The sequence below is a fragment of the Phytophthora parasitica genome, assembly GCF_000247585.1.
Source record: "Phytophthora parasitica INRA-310 unplaced genomic scaffold supercont2.24, whole genome shotgun sequence".
Taxonomy (NCBI): Eukaryota; Oomycota; class Peronosporomycetes; order Peronosporales; family Peronosporaceae; genus Phytophthora; species Phytophthora nicotianae.
The window spans coordinates 584,773-602,512 of NW_008649010.1; the positions used below are offsets into that span (position 1 = coordinate 584,773).

General features: G+C 48.1%; 6 protein-coding genes across 10 annotated transcripts in view; 4 read left to right on the forward strand and 2 right to left on the reverse strand.

Moving 5' to 3' along the window:
* The window catches only part of PPTG_22839 (hypothetical protein), a gene marked incomplete at both ends in the record, with an annotated part of 3,387 nt that extends 1,063 nt beyond the window's left edge, over positions 1-2,324 (forward strand). Inside the window, 3 exons of the mRNA XM_008906734.1 lie at positions 5-908; positions 1,018-1,554; positions 1,628-2,324. Coding sequence (XP_008904982.1) covers positions 5-908; positions 1,018-1,554; positions 1,628-2,324 — 2,138 coding nt within the window. The remainder of the gene's footprint in view (positions 1-4; positions 909-1,017; positions 1,555-1,627) is intronic.
* Positions 2,325-5,533: 3,209 nt separating this feature from the next.
* PPTG_11423 lies at positions 5,534-7,505 on the forward strand. Of its 2 annotated transcripts, none has more exons than XM_008906735.1 (2): positions 5,534-5,890; positions 5,960-7,505. In XM_008906735.1, the coding sequence occupies exons 1-2, from the start codon at positions 5,579-5,581 to the stop codon at positions 7,097-7,099; spliced, it is 1,452 nt and encodes a 483-aa protein (XP_008904983.1). In that variant the 5' UTR covers positions 5,534-5,578; the 3' UTR covers positions 7,100-7,505. The 2 variants fall into 2 exon arrangements, with proteins under 2 accessions (XP_008904983.1, XP_008904984.1); XM_008906736.1 differs by having other exon boundaries at positions 5,551-5,902.
* Positions 7,078-9,392, reverse strand: PPTG_11424 (hypothetical protein). Of its 4 annotated transcripts, XM_008906738.1 has the most exons (4): positions 8,823-9,392; positions 7,606-8,754; positions 7,490-7,531; positions 7,078-7,414 (listed from the first exon to the last, which is right to left on the reverse strand). In XM_008906738.1, exons 1-4 carry the CDS (start codon positions 8,995-8,997, stop codon positions 7,275-7,277), a joined length of 1,506 nt encoding a protein of 501 aa, XP_008904986.1. In that variant the 5' UTR covers positions 8,998-9,392; the 3' UTR covers positions 7,078-7,274. The 4 variants fall into 4 exon arrangements, with proteins under 4 accessions (XP_008904986.1, XP_008904988.1, XP_008904985.1 ...); XM_008906740.1 differs by having other exon boundaries at positions 7,133-7,414; positions 7,606-9,392; XM_008906737.1 differs by having other exon boundaries at positions 7,133-7,414; positions 7,490-8,754; positions 8,823-9,379.
* Positions 9,393-12,546: 3,154 nt separating this feature from the next.
* Positions 12,547-13,019, reverse strand: PPTG_22840 (hypothetical protein; the record flags this gene model as incomplete). Its single annotated transcript, XM_008906741.1, has 2 exons — positions 12,547-12,733; positions 13,009-13,019. The coding sequence occupies 2 exons, from the start codon at positions 13,017-13,019 to the stop codon at positions 12,547-12,549; spliced, it is 198 nt and encodes a 65-aa protein (XP_008904989.1).
* A 756-nt stretch (positions 13,020-13,775) lies between these two features.
* PPTG_11425 (hypothetical protein) lies at positions 13,776-15,123 on the forward strand. The gene has a single exon (XM_008906742.1). The coding sequence runs from the start codon at positions 14,045-14,047 to the stop codon at positions 14,498-14,500; it is 456 nt and encodes a 151-aa protein (XP_008904990.1). The 5' UTR covers positions 13,776-14,044; the 3' UTR covers positions 14,501-15,123.
* Positions 15,124-16,303: 1,180 nt separating this feature from the next.
* Positions 16,304-17,703, forward strand: PPTG_11426 (hypothetical protein; the record flags this gene model as incomplete). The annotated part of the gene is made up of 5 exons (XM_008906743.1): positions 16,304-16,662; positions 16,729-16,862; positions 16,919-17,228; positions 17,312-17,604; positions 17,678-17,703. The coding sequence occupies 5 exons, from the start codon at positions 16,304-16,306 to the stop codon at positions 17,701-17,703; spliced, it is 1,122 nt and encodes a 373-aa protein (XP_008904991.1).
* Positions 17,704-17,740: the final 37 nt, after the last annotated feature.

Consider the following 17,740-nt stretch of genomic DNA (forward strand, 5'->3'; position numbering starts at 1 on the left):
CCAGATTCTGAGGAAGAAAACGACTCCCCGACCGACATTCACTTTACACCCGATCTACTCGCCACGGTTGGTGGAGTTGATGTGGTTGCTCGTGGTGCAGTACCTGAAGCCGCGCTAGACGCAATGCGAGACAGTGGGTGGACGGAACCTCAGCTCTGTACGCCGTACCCGTATATGGATGAACCTTACGAGATGCGACCTGATGAGTGGATTCGAGAAGACTATCCTGGTATCTACGAAGGTGACCATGGACCTACTGCTGGAGCCCTCAATGCAGCGACTACGGTACTCGGTGCGTTCCTGCGATTAGTGACGCCACAGCTCTTGGAGAGGGTTGCTAGGGAGACGAACTCGTACTTCTACGAAAATTTGGATGCTCGTGTGGAATCACAGTATGTGAAACAACAAGCACGAAAAAAGAAAAAGCCAAGGTTCTCAATTCAAACTCCACAAGAAATTAAGGAGATACTGCAGAGGACACCTGACGTGTCGGGCAGAGAGTTGTGTATTTTTATTGGGCTGCTTATTGCGAGGACTATCGCACCCAACAAGGAAAAGTTTACCCACCACTGGAAGACGACAGATGAGGGAGCAATACCGAGAGGTTGCTTTGGGCAGTTCATGAAACGAGACCGCTTTGATCACATTTCACGCAATCTTCACTTCAGCAGCAATTCGGACCGTAGGGCAACTACAGACCGTGCATGGAAACTTCGCCCGGTGATTGATGTCCTACAAGAGACCTTCCAGCACAACTTCATTCCTCCAGCCGTCATGGCATTCGACGAGGCGATGCTACCGTCGATGTCGCCGTTCAACAAGATGCGCGTCTTCATGAGAGATAAACCCCATCGTTGGGGGACTAAACTCTTTATGTTGTGCTGTTCCTCGTCTGCGTATTGCATCCGGTATGTATGAGAGCGTGCTTTCGAGCACGCTCTCTTTTTTTTTTGGCTCCCAAGTTGTTTTATCGTGTCCGGGACATGCTAATGTATTGTGGTTATCGCGTATGTACAGATTTGAAGTGTATTGCGGAAAGAAAGAAATGAGCGATGGCACTACTCCTCCAGACACCAAGTCTGGTCCAGCTGCAGTTGTCCGTAACCTCCACCACGTGTTCGGAGCGTCAGGACCGTCGGATTTTCGCCTTGTAGTTACAGATCGGTTCTATACATCTGTGGTGCTCGCTATGCAACTACTGGCAATGAAGTGTTACAGTGTTGGAACTGTGATGCCGAACCGGAAGGCCCTCACCAAGTCAATCAACCCTCCAAAACGGGGTTCAAAGCCAACGAAAAAGCGACCTGAGAACATCGAGAGGGGAACATTCCAGATTGTGGAGTTGAAGCAGGTGCCCAGCATCAAATACGCTTGTTGGTGGGACAATCAGTGCGTGTTTGTTCTTGCAGCTGGTGGTAGCGCCGAAGTTGACAGGACCGTTCGGCGTGAAACATCTACCGGCGAGCAAACAGAGGTCATGTGCCCACGATTTGTGAAAGACTACCAGTCTTTCATGGGCGGGGTCGATGTGCATGACCAGCTTCGCCTACAAAGGTAAGTAGAGTTATTGTGTAGATACACCATAAGGGAATTTTGTTAACGTGTATTATCTGGTATGTTGTTTCAGATACTCTCTTCAACTGGCTCGACGTTACAAAAAATACTACAAGTCGTTGTTCCTTGGCCTTCTGGATCTCGCTATCGTGAACGCCTTCATTATCTACAATGCCCGCCGTACTTCTGAAGGAAAGAGCAAGACATCCCACGTAGTTTTCCTCAAGCAGCTTCACCTGGAGCTATGCCAACTTCGACCGGATGATTGGAACCAACTTTTGCGGAACCAAGGACTACAGCCTACACCTACAAAAACCAACCGCGAGCAACCAGCGCACGTACCTATACAAACGGATGAATGGAGAAAAGGCAATGGAAGCGAGACGCGGAAGCGCCGGCAGCGGGCCTGCAAGGTCTGTTCGGTCTTGAAACGCGCTGACCAAAGCCGTGGGGGTGAAACTACCTTCTACTGTGCTGTTTGTAAGTTGAATGCTTCCTCAACCCACGTCCTGGCGTCGCGCGTCTTCCTGTGCAACAAAGTGAAACACACAAGCAATGGAATAGCGACGTCGTGCTTCGAAATTTGGCACAAGCACTGGAAGTACGGTACAATGATACCTCAGGTGCAGCGAAAGCGCAAACTTCGCGCCCGAAAGCCTGCGCGCGTTCATGACGTTGAAGAAAGCGATGAAGGAAGTTCGGAAGCGGAATCGAACGACGAATCTGCAGCAGGAAGCCCATCCCAGACGCGGCAACGTACAGACGACTAGCAACTGGCTGCAAACTTTGTTTTGAACTGAGTATACGTATTTTTTCAGCAAAGCTTGCAGATCACCATCTGTACTTGAACTCTAAATTTCAACATATGCATGTACTGATTGCTCACCTGTTGTTATAATTATGTACGTCTGTCCTGCAGACTATGCGCAGTTCATACGCGATTATAACAGTATCGTGTATTGAGGACACACGTTTACATTCAGATACACGATAGTCTCTTTGCTTGAGAGCTAGGGATAGGGTGGTGTCCCGATTTTGAAAAAGACACGATAACAAATATATAGGTTTTAGTACTGAATCCCATCATAAAGATAAAATATATCGTGTATAGGGCTTCAGGTAATGAGCGCAACTCAGAGGCCTCGGGTTTGGGGGGTTAAGGTAAATCATCAATTTAGGGCCGTGGTGAACGAAATCCGCTTTGCTCGGCAACTATTAAGGATGAGAAACAAAATTTTACAGTTTCAGAAAGCTTATGATCAGGGCATTTTTATCAAATTTTTCCTGCCTTTGACCAATAGAAGCGATCGCACATGAAGCGAGCGCAAAAATCTGATTAGAATCAATTTAGGGCCGTAAATAATCTTGCTTTCAGTATCGACGGAATCAGCTGGTGATCAGTTCTGAGCCCAATCAAGACTAGGGTTAGTAACCTATTTATTTTTATATGAACTCATTAAGATAACTTTATAGAGTATACAAATGATAGCAGTGAAAATATGTGTATGTCTATACGACGGTGTAATCAGAGACTTCAAGTGCTGACAGCTCAGTCGTTTACACGTCTAGCTTATTGAGGGCCCATACTGGGAGCAGGGTTGTCGCGGGTTCGAGTCCCCTCGTTCCCGTTAATTCTCCGCACTGATATGGTAAGTGATTCTTTGGCATTGTGTAATAGTTGCAACTAACATTTTTTTGTCACATCTAGGAATTAACAACATCCGGGAGACCTACTTGGAGCAGTCGAGCCATCCTTTGTAGCTTGGACCTCTGGGATCTTGCGTGACATGGGGCGTTTCTTGCAGCTTTCAGCAGCGAGCTGCTGGAGGATATCTTGCATCAGTAGTCTACCACCCACTGTAATTCTCTTGCGCTTTGGTGTTTTCTTCTGCTTCGTGCGCAATGTTAGTACTTCAGCTTCAATTGTCGGCCTAATACGCAGCCACTTTGCAAGGTGTGCGTGACGGGGAGCTCCGTTTCTTTGGAAAATACCAAAGCGCTCGTACATACACACTAGCGATAGTGGAAATAAGCCGCAAGCTTTAAACCCGATCTTGAGGTTCCTGCCGATCTTGCTCGTCGCCCAAGCCATGTTGGAAAGCTTTATTGCCGTTAATTTGTCAATAGAATAGCGGCCTTTGTCATCTTCATCCACGACCTCCTTTATTAGGTTGCACAACTTCACCTTTAGTGTTGCGAATACTGCAACATCCAAAGGCTGTAATAGGTGTGTAGCATTAGGCGGCAGTAAAACCAAGAGAATACCGAGACGAGTCGCAGTCTCCACTACATCCTCAGAGTAGTGAGAGCTGCAGCCATCTAGCACCAGTAATAGGGGGCGTTTGATAGTACTAGGCACAGACTTATCCAAAAAGTGCAGCCATCTCTGAAACATGTACGTGTTGATAAACCCAGAGGGTGAAGTAGTAACAGCGGCGCTAGAAGCTCCATACTCATCCATAATGTCCCACTCCACGGTTTTGCCAGGTAGTATGTACATGGGAGGCACTACAAAGCCGGCGGAACTTCCACAAGCGACGATAGATAAGTGAAAGTTAACGGACGGATCCAAACACCACACATTCGACGATCCTCGCACAGCAATCACTTTCTTACTCTTCTTGCGCGTTTGAAACGCTGTTTCATCCATGTTGAAAATTCGAGAGCTGTCAAGGCGCAGCTCGATGATTAATTTAGCCAAAGAGTTGAACAGTGTCGTTAAATCACCTGTGACAACGCAATTCCGCTTCTCAGTTAAGGCCTGAGCCGCCCGGGTTGTCAAATCTGGATGTCGCTCTATAAAGCGTTGGTACCATCCCGGCCCAACGCTTTGACCAGCCACGAGCAGTGATACTTCTTGAGCCTTTTTCAGGATAACGGTTCGGTCGACGGGATACCCTACAATCTGGCGACCAACAACCCACTCGAAGATGTGGCGCTCCGCCTCTGGAGGGAGACGCGGTTTTGGGCCGCGACGACTTGGCTCTAGTGAGTTCTCTTTCTTGACCTTGGCTAACCACTTCCGAATCGTCCTATCTAGAATCCTTCTTTGGGTTGCGACGTCCGCAACCGTCGCTCCGCTGAGTATTTCGGCCACAACAGCGGTCTTGGTCTCAGTCGAGTAGTATGGGCGAGTGGTCGCCATGGGTGTTGCTTATTTAATTCAGAAGTGAACTGCAGTATGCTCGATTATAACGAAGGAGTGGATTGATTGGTACTGAGCAACTTCACTTTGGTTGGCAGCGTGTTCTTGGCGCTGAAAAAAATGGCGCCAACAGTTCCCGCCGTTTTGTATTAAGTTTTCAAGGTATTCGAACTTTGTGAAATATAGCCAATAGATCGCTAGTACGACGCGATATTTCATGTCATTGGCTGTAATTGTGACGGCCCAAAACTGGTTCACGGCCCTAAATTGATGATTTACCTTATGAAAATAGTCGCCTTCGTCGGTATTATTGATATCTAAGCTTTAACTAACGAGCAGGGCGAACCCGGGTCCCACAGTCCGCCCAAGCTAAAGAGCATTTCATCGCTGCCTATCATGTAATGAACGGATAGTAGGCGTGATGGAAGCCAACGAGGATGCTGCAGAAAAACACACATATTCTTAGAGGTGGAAGACGGAATCAGCAAAAGTGTAGAATGTTTATTGTACATGTATTAGGATTAGAGCAATCATTTTGGGCTCACTTATTTGATTTTTGTAAGACTACTGGTGGCCTTGCATTACGTCCGACCTTATTTTCAGTTTTGTATTAGAGCCCCCTTCATACATGTAGATTGACTTCCGCAAACTTCTCACCGTAACTATGCCTTTAAGGCGTCTGCGCTATATACTCTATAGTTCATATCTAAAAACACTTACGTGTACTAAGTCACAGTAGAAAAAAAGGCAAAAAGTATGATGGCCGTAGTTAATACTACTTTTATTCAGACCTTAATAAGGGTTTAATTCACTCTAAAACATAAATAAGGGTCGGGATGGTCCTGAATTGTGAATCATCCAAATTACGAACACCCCGTTATGGATGCCTTCGACTTCCTCGAGACCCTGCCGACAGCGACGCTGGAGCGTCTGTACCAGGACCCATGGGCATGCCAGGCCATTTTCCAAGCACTGCCGCCTCTTGCGCAGCAGTTTGTGATGCGTCTTCTCCCCACGAACGCTGCAGTGCCGCGTGAGCTGTTGGAGCAATGGGTCGTGCCCCTGCCCGGAGAAGCCAAGCGCATGCCGCCACAATTCCACGCCGCTTTGCAGAAGTTGGAGGGGCTTCGTGTGTTCGTACAGCAGGACGGGGGATATAGACCCCATCCAACCTTCCAGAAGCAGCTCATGGTGAGGAAATAGGCGAGTATTGTGTCCATTGCTGCCTGTCACGCTAACTGACTGCATGGGTTTGAACAGTACGCGCTGAGCAACTTAGGTGGGTCTCCATGGGAGCGCGGGCGGCTGCATCTTCCCAAGGATCCAGATAATACGTTCGCTGCTGTGGATCTGGAGCGGTATGCGAGGGCACGATGGGACTCGGTGCTGCACTACATGGTGGGGTCTACCGCCGTACAGGAGCCGCCCCAATCCGTGGTGGATATTCTGCTGCGTACAAAACTGCTGCAAGCCAGTGGGGCGGACTCCAGGGCTCTGCATATTACAGACACGGGCTACGAGTTCATGCTGAAGGACATCCACGTGCAGATGTGGATCTTTATGTTGGAGTATATCCGCACGCTGGATAACACGGGCACTCTGAAACAGGAGGATATTTTGCAGTTCCTATTCCAGATTAGCTACTGCCAGACTGGAGGATATTATGCAGTAGCGGATCTGACGGAGACGCAACGACTATTACTCGGAGATTTTATTGACTTCGGATTGCTGTTCCGGAAACGTCCGAATTCGGATCGCTTCTACACAACGAGTCTGGCTGTGAACCTCATTTTCGGTGGATCCACGGGACAGAAGCGCAGCCATGTCAGTCTCACGAGCCCTTTCGCTGGTGTGCGGGCTGGTATGAAGTCACAAGTTGCAGACCCGCGTCAGGCTCCGACAGTCGACCATGGCGCTCAGTTACTCGTGGTTGTGGAGACGAATTTCAAGATCTACGCGTACACTACGTCGACTCTGCATGTGGCAATGCTCAGTGTGTTTGTGGACATTGTGGCACGACTGCCAAACTTGGCCATTGGCTTTATCACTCGAGAAAGTCTGCGCTCAGCTCTGATCCACGGCATCTCGGCACAGCAGATCTACGACTTCTTGATGAAACATGCACATCCGAAGATGCGACACAACTCACCTGTGATCCCTGAAAATATTGCCGACCAGATCTACTTGTGGGAACGCGAGCGGAATCGCGTGCAGTTTATGGAGGGAATCCTATTCGACGGTTTCAACACCAAGGAAGACTATGAGAGCGTTCGCGACTATGCGAAGGGCCTCAAGGTGCTCACGTGGTCGGATCCCATCCACTTCAGACTGTCCATTGCTAATGCGGGTATTGACGATGTCCGTCACTACATCCAGAACCAGCTCTCGACTCGAGGATAGACTGCACACGGATAAAAGACAATGGACACGAAGTGAGGTTGCCAAGATGGGGTAACTTACTAATGAAGCACTGAAAATAATAGTTAGTGGCTCCAGGCTGTGATCTAGTCGATCAAAGCAAAGCTCCCTGTGCGTCCCGACGCACACAGTGGACCGGCCCTTGCTGTCTTGATGTCTATGCTAAGCATTCTTTCTCATTGTTTGAACTTTCGTCGGAGTAACGACTGCGAGGAGATGAAAGCAGCGATGAAGTTGACGACGTGGACGACGTGGAGTCGAATAGACGCTTGTAGATGGAACCGCAAAGCATAAGAACTGAAAACGAACAGAGCATATTTCTAATGTTAGTACTTCGTTTTGACTTTGGGATAAGGGAAGAGATGAATTCACCTTTTGTTGATGTTGATCCGACAGGCTTCTTTCCGTAGAGTTCTGTAAAGCACAAACAGAAGTAAAACATGTCAGTACCCTGCACCAACTGCAAAGATCGATAACCGTCAACGTACTTGATTCCTCTACCACCTCGTGGTGGAATGTAGAGTGCCCGCAAACGCAGCCAAAGTGGTTTGATCGCGTCGGATCTTGCTTGTCCTGTGGACAAGACTCCATCTTCTGCATTCGGTAGACGCAGCATCTTCCTGGTCGGCAGAGCTTGCACTTCCCTCGCAATCGTCCCTCAAGATCGCGCTTGAAAATTACGTGGTCGATGATATCCATCGGAACTCCTTTGAAAGTCGTTGTTTCCAGCACAGCATCAAGATTCGTTCGGACGTAGTCGGCGCAGATATCCAAGAGTGATGGGGGAGTGAGAGCTCCAATATCAATCGAGTACAGGTCCTGTAGTCTGTCTGTGCCATCGTATCCTCCCAACAAGTACATTTTGCTATCCACGACCACAGCTCGGTGGAATGTACGACTGCTCGGGATGCTCCCAGTCGTGCAAACTTCGCTCCACGTGTTCGTCACCAAGTCAAGACGCTGCAGGTCGTTGAAGCGACTGTGTGTCTTGTCAACACCTCCAAACACAAACATATTGTCACCAAAGATCACGGCAGTGTGGCGGTATCTGTGCGGCGGGCTGTTGCCGGTTGTCTCCATCTTCCTCCACTCATTGGTGACAAAGCTGTACTCGTACAGGTCATTGAGTGTGTCGCGTCCATCCCAGCCTCCGAAGACGATGAGTCGGTTGGTTTCTGAATGCACAACGCCGCTGTGACCAAAGCGTCTGGATGGGACGGCGCCCACGGCTTGCAGTCGGCTCCAGCGCTGTGCGTGAATGTCGTACCCACAGAGGTCGTTGAATCGGCTCGAGCCGTTGTAGCCTCCGAAAATATAAATACTGGAAGAGTGCAGCACCATTATGTGGTCGGTGCGGGCTTCTGGTCGATCTTCCACGACGCTGGGCATCTGGCTCCACCTCTGTTCGTCGAAGTTGAAGTAGTACAGATCGTTGAAGTAGTTGCCGTCACGGCCATCGTAGCCTCCAAAGATGAACATGTCGCTCTCGTGGACAACCCCCAGCGCCCCAGAGCGTCTCGGCGGGAGCGCACCGCGCGTCTGTACCTGGGACCACGTGCTCGTCTCGAGATCCAATTGGTACAAATCCTGTTGACGTCTTCTGCGGTCTGTGCCACCAAAGACGTACACTCGGCCATCTAGATTATGGACGAACCCAGGTTAGCGTTCATCCCCACAAACATTCTCTCATTTAGACGCAATGTACCTTTACTGGTGACAGTGTGGCCCGTGCGCGGGCTGTACACGTCTCCATGAGGATGCAGCTTCTCCCAGGAACGCACTTCGAGCCGACTGCCAGCAGTGGAGTTGCTAGTCGCTGTCTCCTTGGCTCGGTCTTCCTTCTTAGTGGCAGACGCCATTGTCACGGGAGTTACTGCCATATTTCTCTTAATCTGTAGCTCTGTGTGTGTAAGGTACAACCCAATGAGTCGGGTGTCGGGTCCAGTCTACGCAGCTCTCACTCGATTCGTAGAATGCCCAGCCAGCAGATCCCAGGCCTCGTGTCTTCTTGGCCAGCCTGGTGAGGAGTTTCCGGGCCGTTTCCTGCTTGAGCGCGCTTGCTGTTACCTGGCCGACTGCGGTGGTCGTTTCTTACTGCGCGCGCACGAATGCGGAATGCAGGAGTGAAGGTCACGAAGGTTTCCCTTTCGAGCCGGACGAGTGCGCACTGTGACCGCGCGCGTAGCTTGGCTTAGAATAGCAAATCCCACACTGAAGCGGTCTCGAGCGCGGTCGAAAGTGGCTTTCCGTTTTTCTTCTTTCTGTCTTTTCGAGCTGACCTATTTTACGGTACGGCGGAGGAGTGATGGTCACTTTCGAATAAACTTGCGCTCACTATGCCTCTGACTTGAAGTAGTCTGTGCCTCTTCATGGACGTGTGTACCACACTCTTGCCTTGACGCATCTGCGACGTGTGCACACTTGCAAATTGTAGGTCGATCCAGAACTCATGCCTGCAAGTGGACGACATCTTGCTCAACTCAGGCTGCCTAGGATCAGCGTTGCAGCCGCTCTGTTGGGCCGTTGGCGTTGTTCGTTGGGCGGCGTTTGCCATACTAACGCGCCTGGCTGTCCATCTGGGACAGCGAGCTGCGATGCAGCGAGGGTCTGGACTCATTGGCGCTAGATCCTGACATTTTTATCCTATGAATGCAGCAATAGCTGTGCATTCCAACATTTTTATCCTATGACCGCAAGAGCAATATCTGTGCAGGCCTCAGACGGGTAGAAAACGCCGGAATAACGGCGATAACGGCTCTGGGCAAGTTTAGTACCAAAGCGAGTCATTGACCGCTTTGTGGTGGTTATTTCTGGGCGGATCAGTAAACTGTACGACACACAACACAAAGCTATCAAAATTTAGGCGCAAGTAAACCCTAGCAGGTCTTATTATCCAAGAAATTCATCGGAAGATTCAAGTTTATCTCGAGTTTGTAATGTCAGGCTTTACAAGTACAAGGAAAACTGAAATAAAAACAGATACTTCGAAGCTGACATCATCCTTCATCAGAATACGGTTTGTGTATTAGGCCTAAATGAAAATATCCATATATTGCAGTAATTCTGTGAGTTCTAGTCGACATTTCCGAGCTAACCGATCCACCACCCATTTCGCCGATTCGTAACCCCCCTTGAACTCAATATTTGCTGTTCTACATACGCGTCAGCTTGAGCGAACTCACTTTGCGCCTCTGTCTATTGCCAATTCACTTGAAAATGGCAAAGGTGGACCAGGACCACCAAGTTCATGTATTGTGCATTCGTAAACCCTTTGAAAGGCGAACTATGTACGCTATTCCATACCGGAAAGACCACAACACCACAACGATTTCATGCCTCAAGACACAAATATTTCAAGTGCTACAAGTGTCTATAAAGACCTTTTTTTTACAGATAGCACACTAATGTGTGCCAATTGGGAACGAATCGGAAAACTATATCCAATACTGTATCTTTGTAAAACTTATGAACAGCTGGGAATAAGGAATTCCTTGCACTCATTGAATCGACGACACCCATTGTAAATACTTCTATTAATTGCAACTACATAGTGATGTAACATCTACACTTTCCACCAACGCTGTGGTTGGAAACAACGTGAGCGCCATTACTTCAAAGAACAAAAAATGGATGGTAGCTTTTTTCTTTTAAAAAATGTTAGTATTTTTCATTTTTAGAAGTACGCTACATCCATACTTTTGTTTTAAGAGTACCAAGTATCGCGTATTTTGAGTGCGATATCGATGTGTTCGGTAGTGCAGCAAAGCAAAAACTCATGGCAAAACTTCGTGGAACACAACGATTCCAAATGGAAACAAGGTCACTAGTACAAGAAAAAACGACGGCGGTCACTGTTCCAACCCACATCTGATACGATCCTCTTAGAACTCAGGCTTCACGGCTTTAACAAATGTAAGACTTACGTCCGCCCGAACGAAAAAGAAAACGAACGGTAAGAGACGATCATCGAAGATGTCGTAGTTAATTATCCGTTATACGAAATCATTTCCAAAACAACAATAAAACAAACTACAAGGGTTCTGGTGATCTCATCAAATAACCAAAGCAGTCATACTAATGCTACACCGCTTATCCGAACTTGACGAGGTGGACATATTCTCCTAGACGCTCTGCACAACTTACCTTTCTAAAACTGAATAAAAGCTGTGAAGAAAATATCAGCAGCTTATCTTGCAGAGCTTATTTGGCAGCTTCGAAGTAGTCGACGAGGACATTGTTAACAAACAACCATTACTAAAACAGAAGCCGACACCTCAGACAACTTATGGCCGTATCAACATATTCTCTCAACCACTGACCTTTCAATACGTTTAGGTGCGGCATTAAGTCGTTCGCCGTTAAGTAGGGCTGAACCCGGAGCGAATCGCTCCGGGAGCGATTCTAGCAGACAGGGATTGATAGTACCTTTGAAAAAGAGTAGTATCGTAGTGATTAGTGACAGTAGTTTTGATCGACACCCCAAATAATGCTACAAGCAGATAGTAGCTTATAATGTGAGCGAGTTGTACTATACAACTACTACTCAATTACTGTCTGGAAGAAATCGTTGGTGGCTTCGCCCTACTGAACAGAAGTTCCACTGAAAATTGAGCTCTTGTTTGGTTCAAAGAGACATATATCGGGAATGGTGTGCCATGCTTTCGATAGATAGCCTCACGAGGAGCTCATACGTTCCGCACGTTGTGTTACCACCGCGTCGATTGCAGCGTATTCGAAGAAGCTCAACTGATCCAAGCTCAAGACTCTCCGAAGCGGGCCAAAATAAGCTGCCCCTATAAAGAGCTTTTCACAACCGATTCGTGCGCCACTTATGGTAGTGAAGTACTGCCACCACCTCTGCATTAATGAGCTATATTATATGGGTCGGTCACATGCTCAGCGCATCTACAAGCGGAAACCCGTAATCTTCCGCGCTTCAATTTCGTTGAAGCTCACGAACAAGCGCATTACCGCCATATTTTTGAGGAGATTTATGTAAATATCCGATATTCTTTATATATATATACGTATCTGATGGTCAACAATAGTACTATTTTAGAACTATAGTTCTTCCTAATCTACTGTAATAGGATATTGTATCAAATTCGCTAAAATGAGTTTACTATTAGTTAAGACTCCTCCGCATACTATTACTCCCTGCTTGATTCCTCAACTGCTATCCTTTCTCAGAGTTTGACTTGGAATCTGAACTGGTGCGCCCTCTTTCAGATTTATTCTTGTGAGAAAGCGCATTTTGGACATCCCTGACTGCTGCGGGAATTGCTCCAGTATGAGCGTCATGTTAATATTTAAAAAATAGGAGATATCGACAGTCCCAGTGCTAACCATGATAACCCCCAATGAAGCGTAAATCAAATAATGCTTGGTATTGAATGCACGCCCGCAAACTATCAACATGGGTTTTAAACCTACTCCTTTGCGTCGGCTTTGAGCAGCGAGACGGGATTGGACGGGGTTTGAATCTCCAGACCCTGTCGGTCAATTGGTCTTGATCGGTCGCCACTCTGACGATAATGTGGTCGTTTCACAAACCTCGTCAATGCCTCTTCAAGGATACCAGGATGGTAGGACTGCTTCGCAGTTTTAATGTGAAATCTAGATGGGATACCATCCAACCAATTAGCCGTTATAAAAGCAGATTCGATCTAATATCGATGCTCGGGCGAGAAGCTGATCGGCGGGCAGCGGTAGGCTGCCTTTGACGCCTCTACATTCCCTCTGGCGCCCTGACTTGGACAAAATTTAATCTAAGATTTGAGATTAGATTCTACGAGGAGAACTCTATCACAAGTAATTTGAGATTAGATTCTATCGGTAAGCATCTTTTCAGACCAGGATGTGCATCGAGAGCCAAAGGATGTGTGGCCCACAGCACGCTCATGGATTCGTGTAGCATAAACAATTTTTCTTTTGGACTCTCGTCTACGTGTGCACGTTTGATAACAGTAACTGCTCAAGGAAACACGTCCTACATTTAAGAATTGCATGGTTTATTCCTGTCATACATGTAATCCATCGGCAAATTGGTGCGACTACAGGGATTAATCGTTCACGACGGTGAAGCTCATGGAGATATTGTTGAGAACCTCGGGATAGCACGCCAGTATACTGACCATTTCACAAAAAAAATATATTCAGTCCGAGTAAATACTTCGTTTCCTAAGAGCATTACAAAAGCTTTGAGATCAACACGATTCCAGACCGAGTCGCACGGTGGGGACAGCTTGTGGATCTGAAAAATTACCGCCTCGACAAATCTCGCAAAAGCAATATTTTCTTACCTCTAAACAAACATAATGATAGGATGGCCTTCGCACCTAGAATCACTTAAGCATCTCTGCATTATGTCTCTTCCAGAAGGTTCAAATCATTATTATTATTGACCAGAGGGTTTTAGGCGTATGACAACATTGGTCTCCACCGCAAGGAAGACTACTACCGACAGTGTTTCATTAAAAGGTGAAAGTTAGCAAAGCTGCCGGGGTCTTATAGCTCCGCTCTCTGTAATCTGCTTTCTATAACCTCCTCATTTCGGCTGCAGACAGCAGTGCAGCCTGTCACCTAGACTGGGGTATGCTTACTGGGGGGATTGCGTGCAGCTGACCATCGGTCCCACTCTGAAAAGTCTCAGCCAATAGAGAATCCAGGCGGGGGTAAAAAGAGGGAGCCGCGCTTGAACCTGACCCTGCTTCTGCACCGCGGCATACAAACACCAAGTCATTTTGGACTCTCCCACCTCTTGGCGCCCCAACGAGAGTTCGATAGACGCTCAGATAGACAGTCGCAAAAGAACGCCCAAGCACGCGGAACCGAAGGTGGCGAAAGGAGCAGATCCACCCTTCCCTCTCAGCGCGGCAGGGTAGAAGACGAAAGAGGACCACAGAACGCTTACACACAGCAGATATCATGGGGTTCAGGACACTCGGCGTACTCCTGGCGACGCTGTGCGTGATGACGTCAGCGCTCGTCTCGGCGAACGACATGGCGACGAACAGCAGCGCGAGCACCAGTATCGCCTCGAGCGGCAGCGGCAGCGAGACTGTGGCGCAGCTGCTGGCAGAGGTGCAGGCCGCCGTGGCGGACGATCCCGCGCTCGCCAACATGTTTGACATCTCGAGTGCCAGCCAGATGAGCGAGGAGGAGCTCAGGACGCTGCTGCAGGACATCCTTGACGTCAGTTTGAGCAGCAGCTCCGGCTCCAGCTCGAACAGCTCCAGTTCCAGTTCGACGGCTTCTGCGTCGGCAGAATCCACCCAAAGCGCGTCAGCAGCTGGCTCGACGGTATCTAGCGCTGCGACGGTCACGCTATCGACGGCATTCGCGGTCCTGGTAGCGGTGGCTGCACTTGGTGCTACATTGTAGGCAAGCAGCATGACAGGGAATTGCGGGGTCGGGAAAGGGGCGATCAGGCAGAGGAAATTTTGCTGACAAGCACTACAGCCGGCGACCTAGTCCGACTGATATTTTATTCATCGACACACAACACAAGACAGCTCATCGTAACCGTGAGAAGTGGGAAAAGCTCGTTCGGGCCTCTAATGACATTTTAACTTTGTATTTCTTCGAACTGCTTGATGGAGATATTGTGTAGGTGCCTTTGTGAGTACTAAAGACCATGAATCATACGTGGGTGCTTCTGTTAAAGTCGTGGATCAAGCCGGTTAAGGTTTTCGTGTATCCTGCGGCTTAAGGACGCCCTGAAATTGCGCACACAAAAGTTAAAAAGTGAAAGTTTGTTTTGTCAGCCTTAGCTAATTGGTAGCCCTCTTACACTAACCATGGCGTCGATGTACCACAGTAGTACACAACGATACGTCTTTGCCGTTATTCTTCGACCGTACGTGACCTAGCACTAAGGGTAGTCGATCATTGGGATGCAGCGACAGGAAAGGAATACTTATGTAAAATGAAGTTCTAGGTGCGCTCGTTTTGGTCTGGGAGGACGTGGCTTCACCATTGGTGACTAGAGCGTAGGGTTGAAGAGGATATGTCCACAAACGCCAAAATTCAATAAGGAAAATCGGAGGTGCTGGCTCCCCGCGCCACCGATAGAACAAACGCCGATCCCGAGGAATCCTACACGTACATGTCATAGTTCCTCGCCTCGTTTTGGGCGTCGGCATGTTGATGCTGACCGCCATTGCAGCAGTTGAGTTGAAGTTGCAACTTGTTTATTATTCCTTTCTAGTGTGTTGATTTTTTTTATTTCATGTAATTCGCAGCAAAGTCCAAAACTTTGAGATGCGGTACTAAGTACTAAGCATGATTGACCCTTTCGTGAACACTGCATATTGACCTGCCTTTGTATGGTATACAAACCTAGCATACTTTCACATGAAAGGAGGCATTTAGCCTGCAAGCAGGTGCTGTAGTTAACGCACTCCACGCATCATCTGTAAGTCTCTAAACTATTTGTCGATATTCAGAAGCGCCAGTATGGAACGCAACGTGCTCTCATTGTCTGTGCCCGACGAGGAGGCCCCCCATGCAGGTGTGCTACTTCGTTCTAAAACCGGGTTGAGACTGCTTTGCTGCGAATATTCCACGTCGCACGACTGGCTTACATAGCGTAAGATACTAGAGAGCGCTGATTTTGGAGAAACACATGAATCTAAACAGGTGATCCGCCTCCTTAGGTAGCATCTTATCGTCTACAGCGTAGCAGGACTGTATTAGCTTATTTGGACGGTTCCTTTGACAAAATCAACGACGAGTTTGCAGCTAACAAAGAATAGTTCGGAATTGGAATAATGTGAACAACCTCTGTTCACGTTGATATTTTATTTCCCCGATATACGCTCTTAAACTCTCACGATCTGCAACTTCTGATACAGTCGTAGTGCTCAGTTTGCCGTGTTCTACTATCGCCGATTTGTAAATCAAAACGAGGATAGCATGGAGCAGGCATCCCGAAAAAAAAAATAATCTCGGAAAACTATTCATAATTGTGTATCAATAATTAATTTTAGGAAGTCGTATCTGTACCCGACATTTATGTTCAGCACTATAAAAATAAACAAAAATCAATAACTTATTTGCCCTCGTCCATCCCAACCCAGGGACCTTGTGACCATTCATCGCGCTTATTCCTTACTGAAAGCTCGCTATCGCATTTTCAAACTTGCTACCAACCTCCCAACTTCTCCCATCCTCCCAGTCGCCACGATGACCGACACCCTGCTCTCTGCGCCGCCCACAAGGCCCACCTTCTCGCCCAGGCAAATCGCCACCTTCTTCTTCTCGCCCTGCGCGGATAAAGAAGGTTTGCCAACGGGTGTGTATGCGTGCAAGTCTTGTGGGAGATGTCGCAAGCTCACACCGAAGACGGGTTACTCTAACCTGGTCTCGCATGTTCGGACAGCACACCCGGACTTCGAGAGCTCCATGCGTGACGCGACTGTGGCCTCGACGGGAACACTATTGCCGTGGGTGAGCCAAGAGGCATCCAACCGTTATGCCTGGCTGCGGTGGGTCATCATGGGCAACCTGCCGTTCTCATTTTGCGAGTCGAATGAGACCCGACGGTAAGTATTTTGGTATTTTACTTTAACATTGTATTTGAACTCTAATTGATTTTTTTTATTACGTAGGTATACAAACCTTAATCCCATCTTCGAGGAGACACTGACAGCTATCATGGAGGCTGTGACGAAGGCCGTGGAGAAGGCTATAGGGGACGAGATATCTAAGAACTTCGGTCTCGTTCTCGACGGTTGGACCCACGGTACGGAACACTATTTGACGGTCTATGCATGCTATGAAACCTCGGCGGGCTTGCAGCTCCCGCTTTTGTCGCTGGCCCCTGTGATGAACAACCCCAACAACTAAATGCTGAGAGCCATCTCACGGCAATCAAGCGATTTCTGCCTTTCTTTGGTAAGTCAGTGTCCGGCTGTCTATTTTTAGTCGGTGACAACTGCGCGGTAAACAAACGGGTGTCCGATTTGGTTGGTGTGCCGCTTGTCGGATGCTCAAGCCACCGACTAAACCTTGCCGTGCGGGACTTCTTGGAGCCCAGCGAGGACGATCTCGAGGGGGTACAGCTGCTTATGCGTAAACTCCGCACTCTTAAGCAAGCGGCGAACTTACGGTATGTTGAGAATCTGACTGTATGAGGCTTTTATGCCGTTATACTAATGTATGTGTAAACGTTTTGTAAATTTACAAAAATAGCACCAAAACACCACTCCGGGCGGTTTTACGACAAGATACGCGTTGGTCATCGACTTTTTCGATGCTGAAACGGTACTTTCGGATTCGAGAGTTTATTTCCGCCGACGATGACGAGCTCGCTGACTATCTGCCATCGCGGACAGCGCATCGGAAGCTTGCCGCGCTACTCGCCAGCCTGGAGGATTTGGAGTCAGTCTCCAAGCGTTTACAAACCAACGGGCTGACCTTGCTCGATGCGCTATATCTGCTTGACGGTCTGACGGAAATCCAGCCGTCATTTGCGAAGTACATCGGTAAGTTAGCAAGATTTTGCCTATTTCAACTTTTACTTGATTCTCCAACTGTTGTTTTGTGTGCTTGGTATAGCTCCCGACGCTAATATAGTTCATTAGCCCGACTTTGAGAAGGCTGTGGTAAACGTTTTGGCAG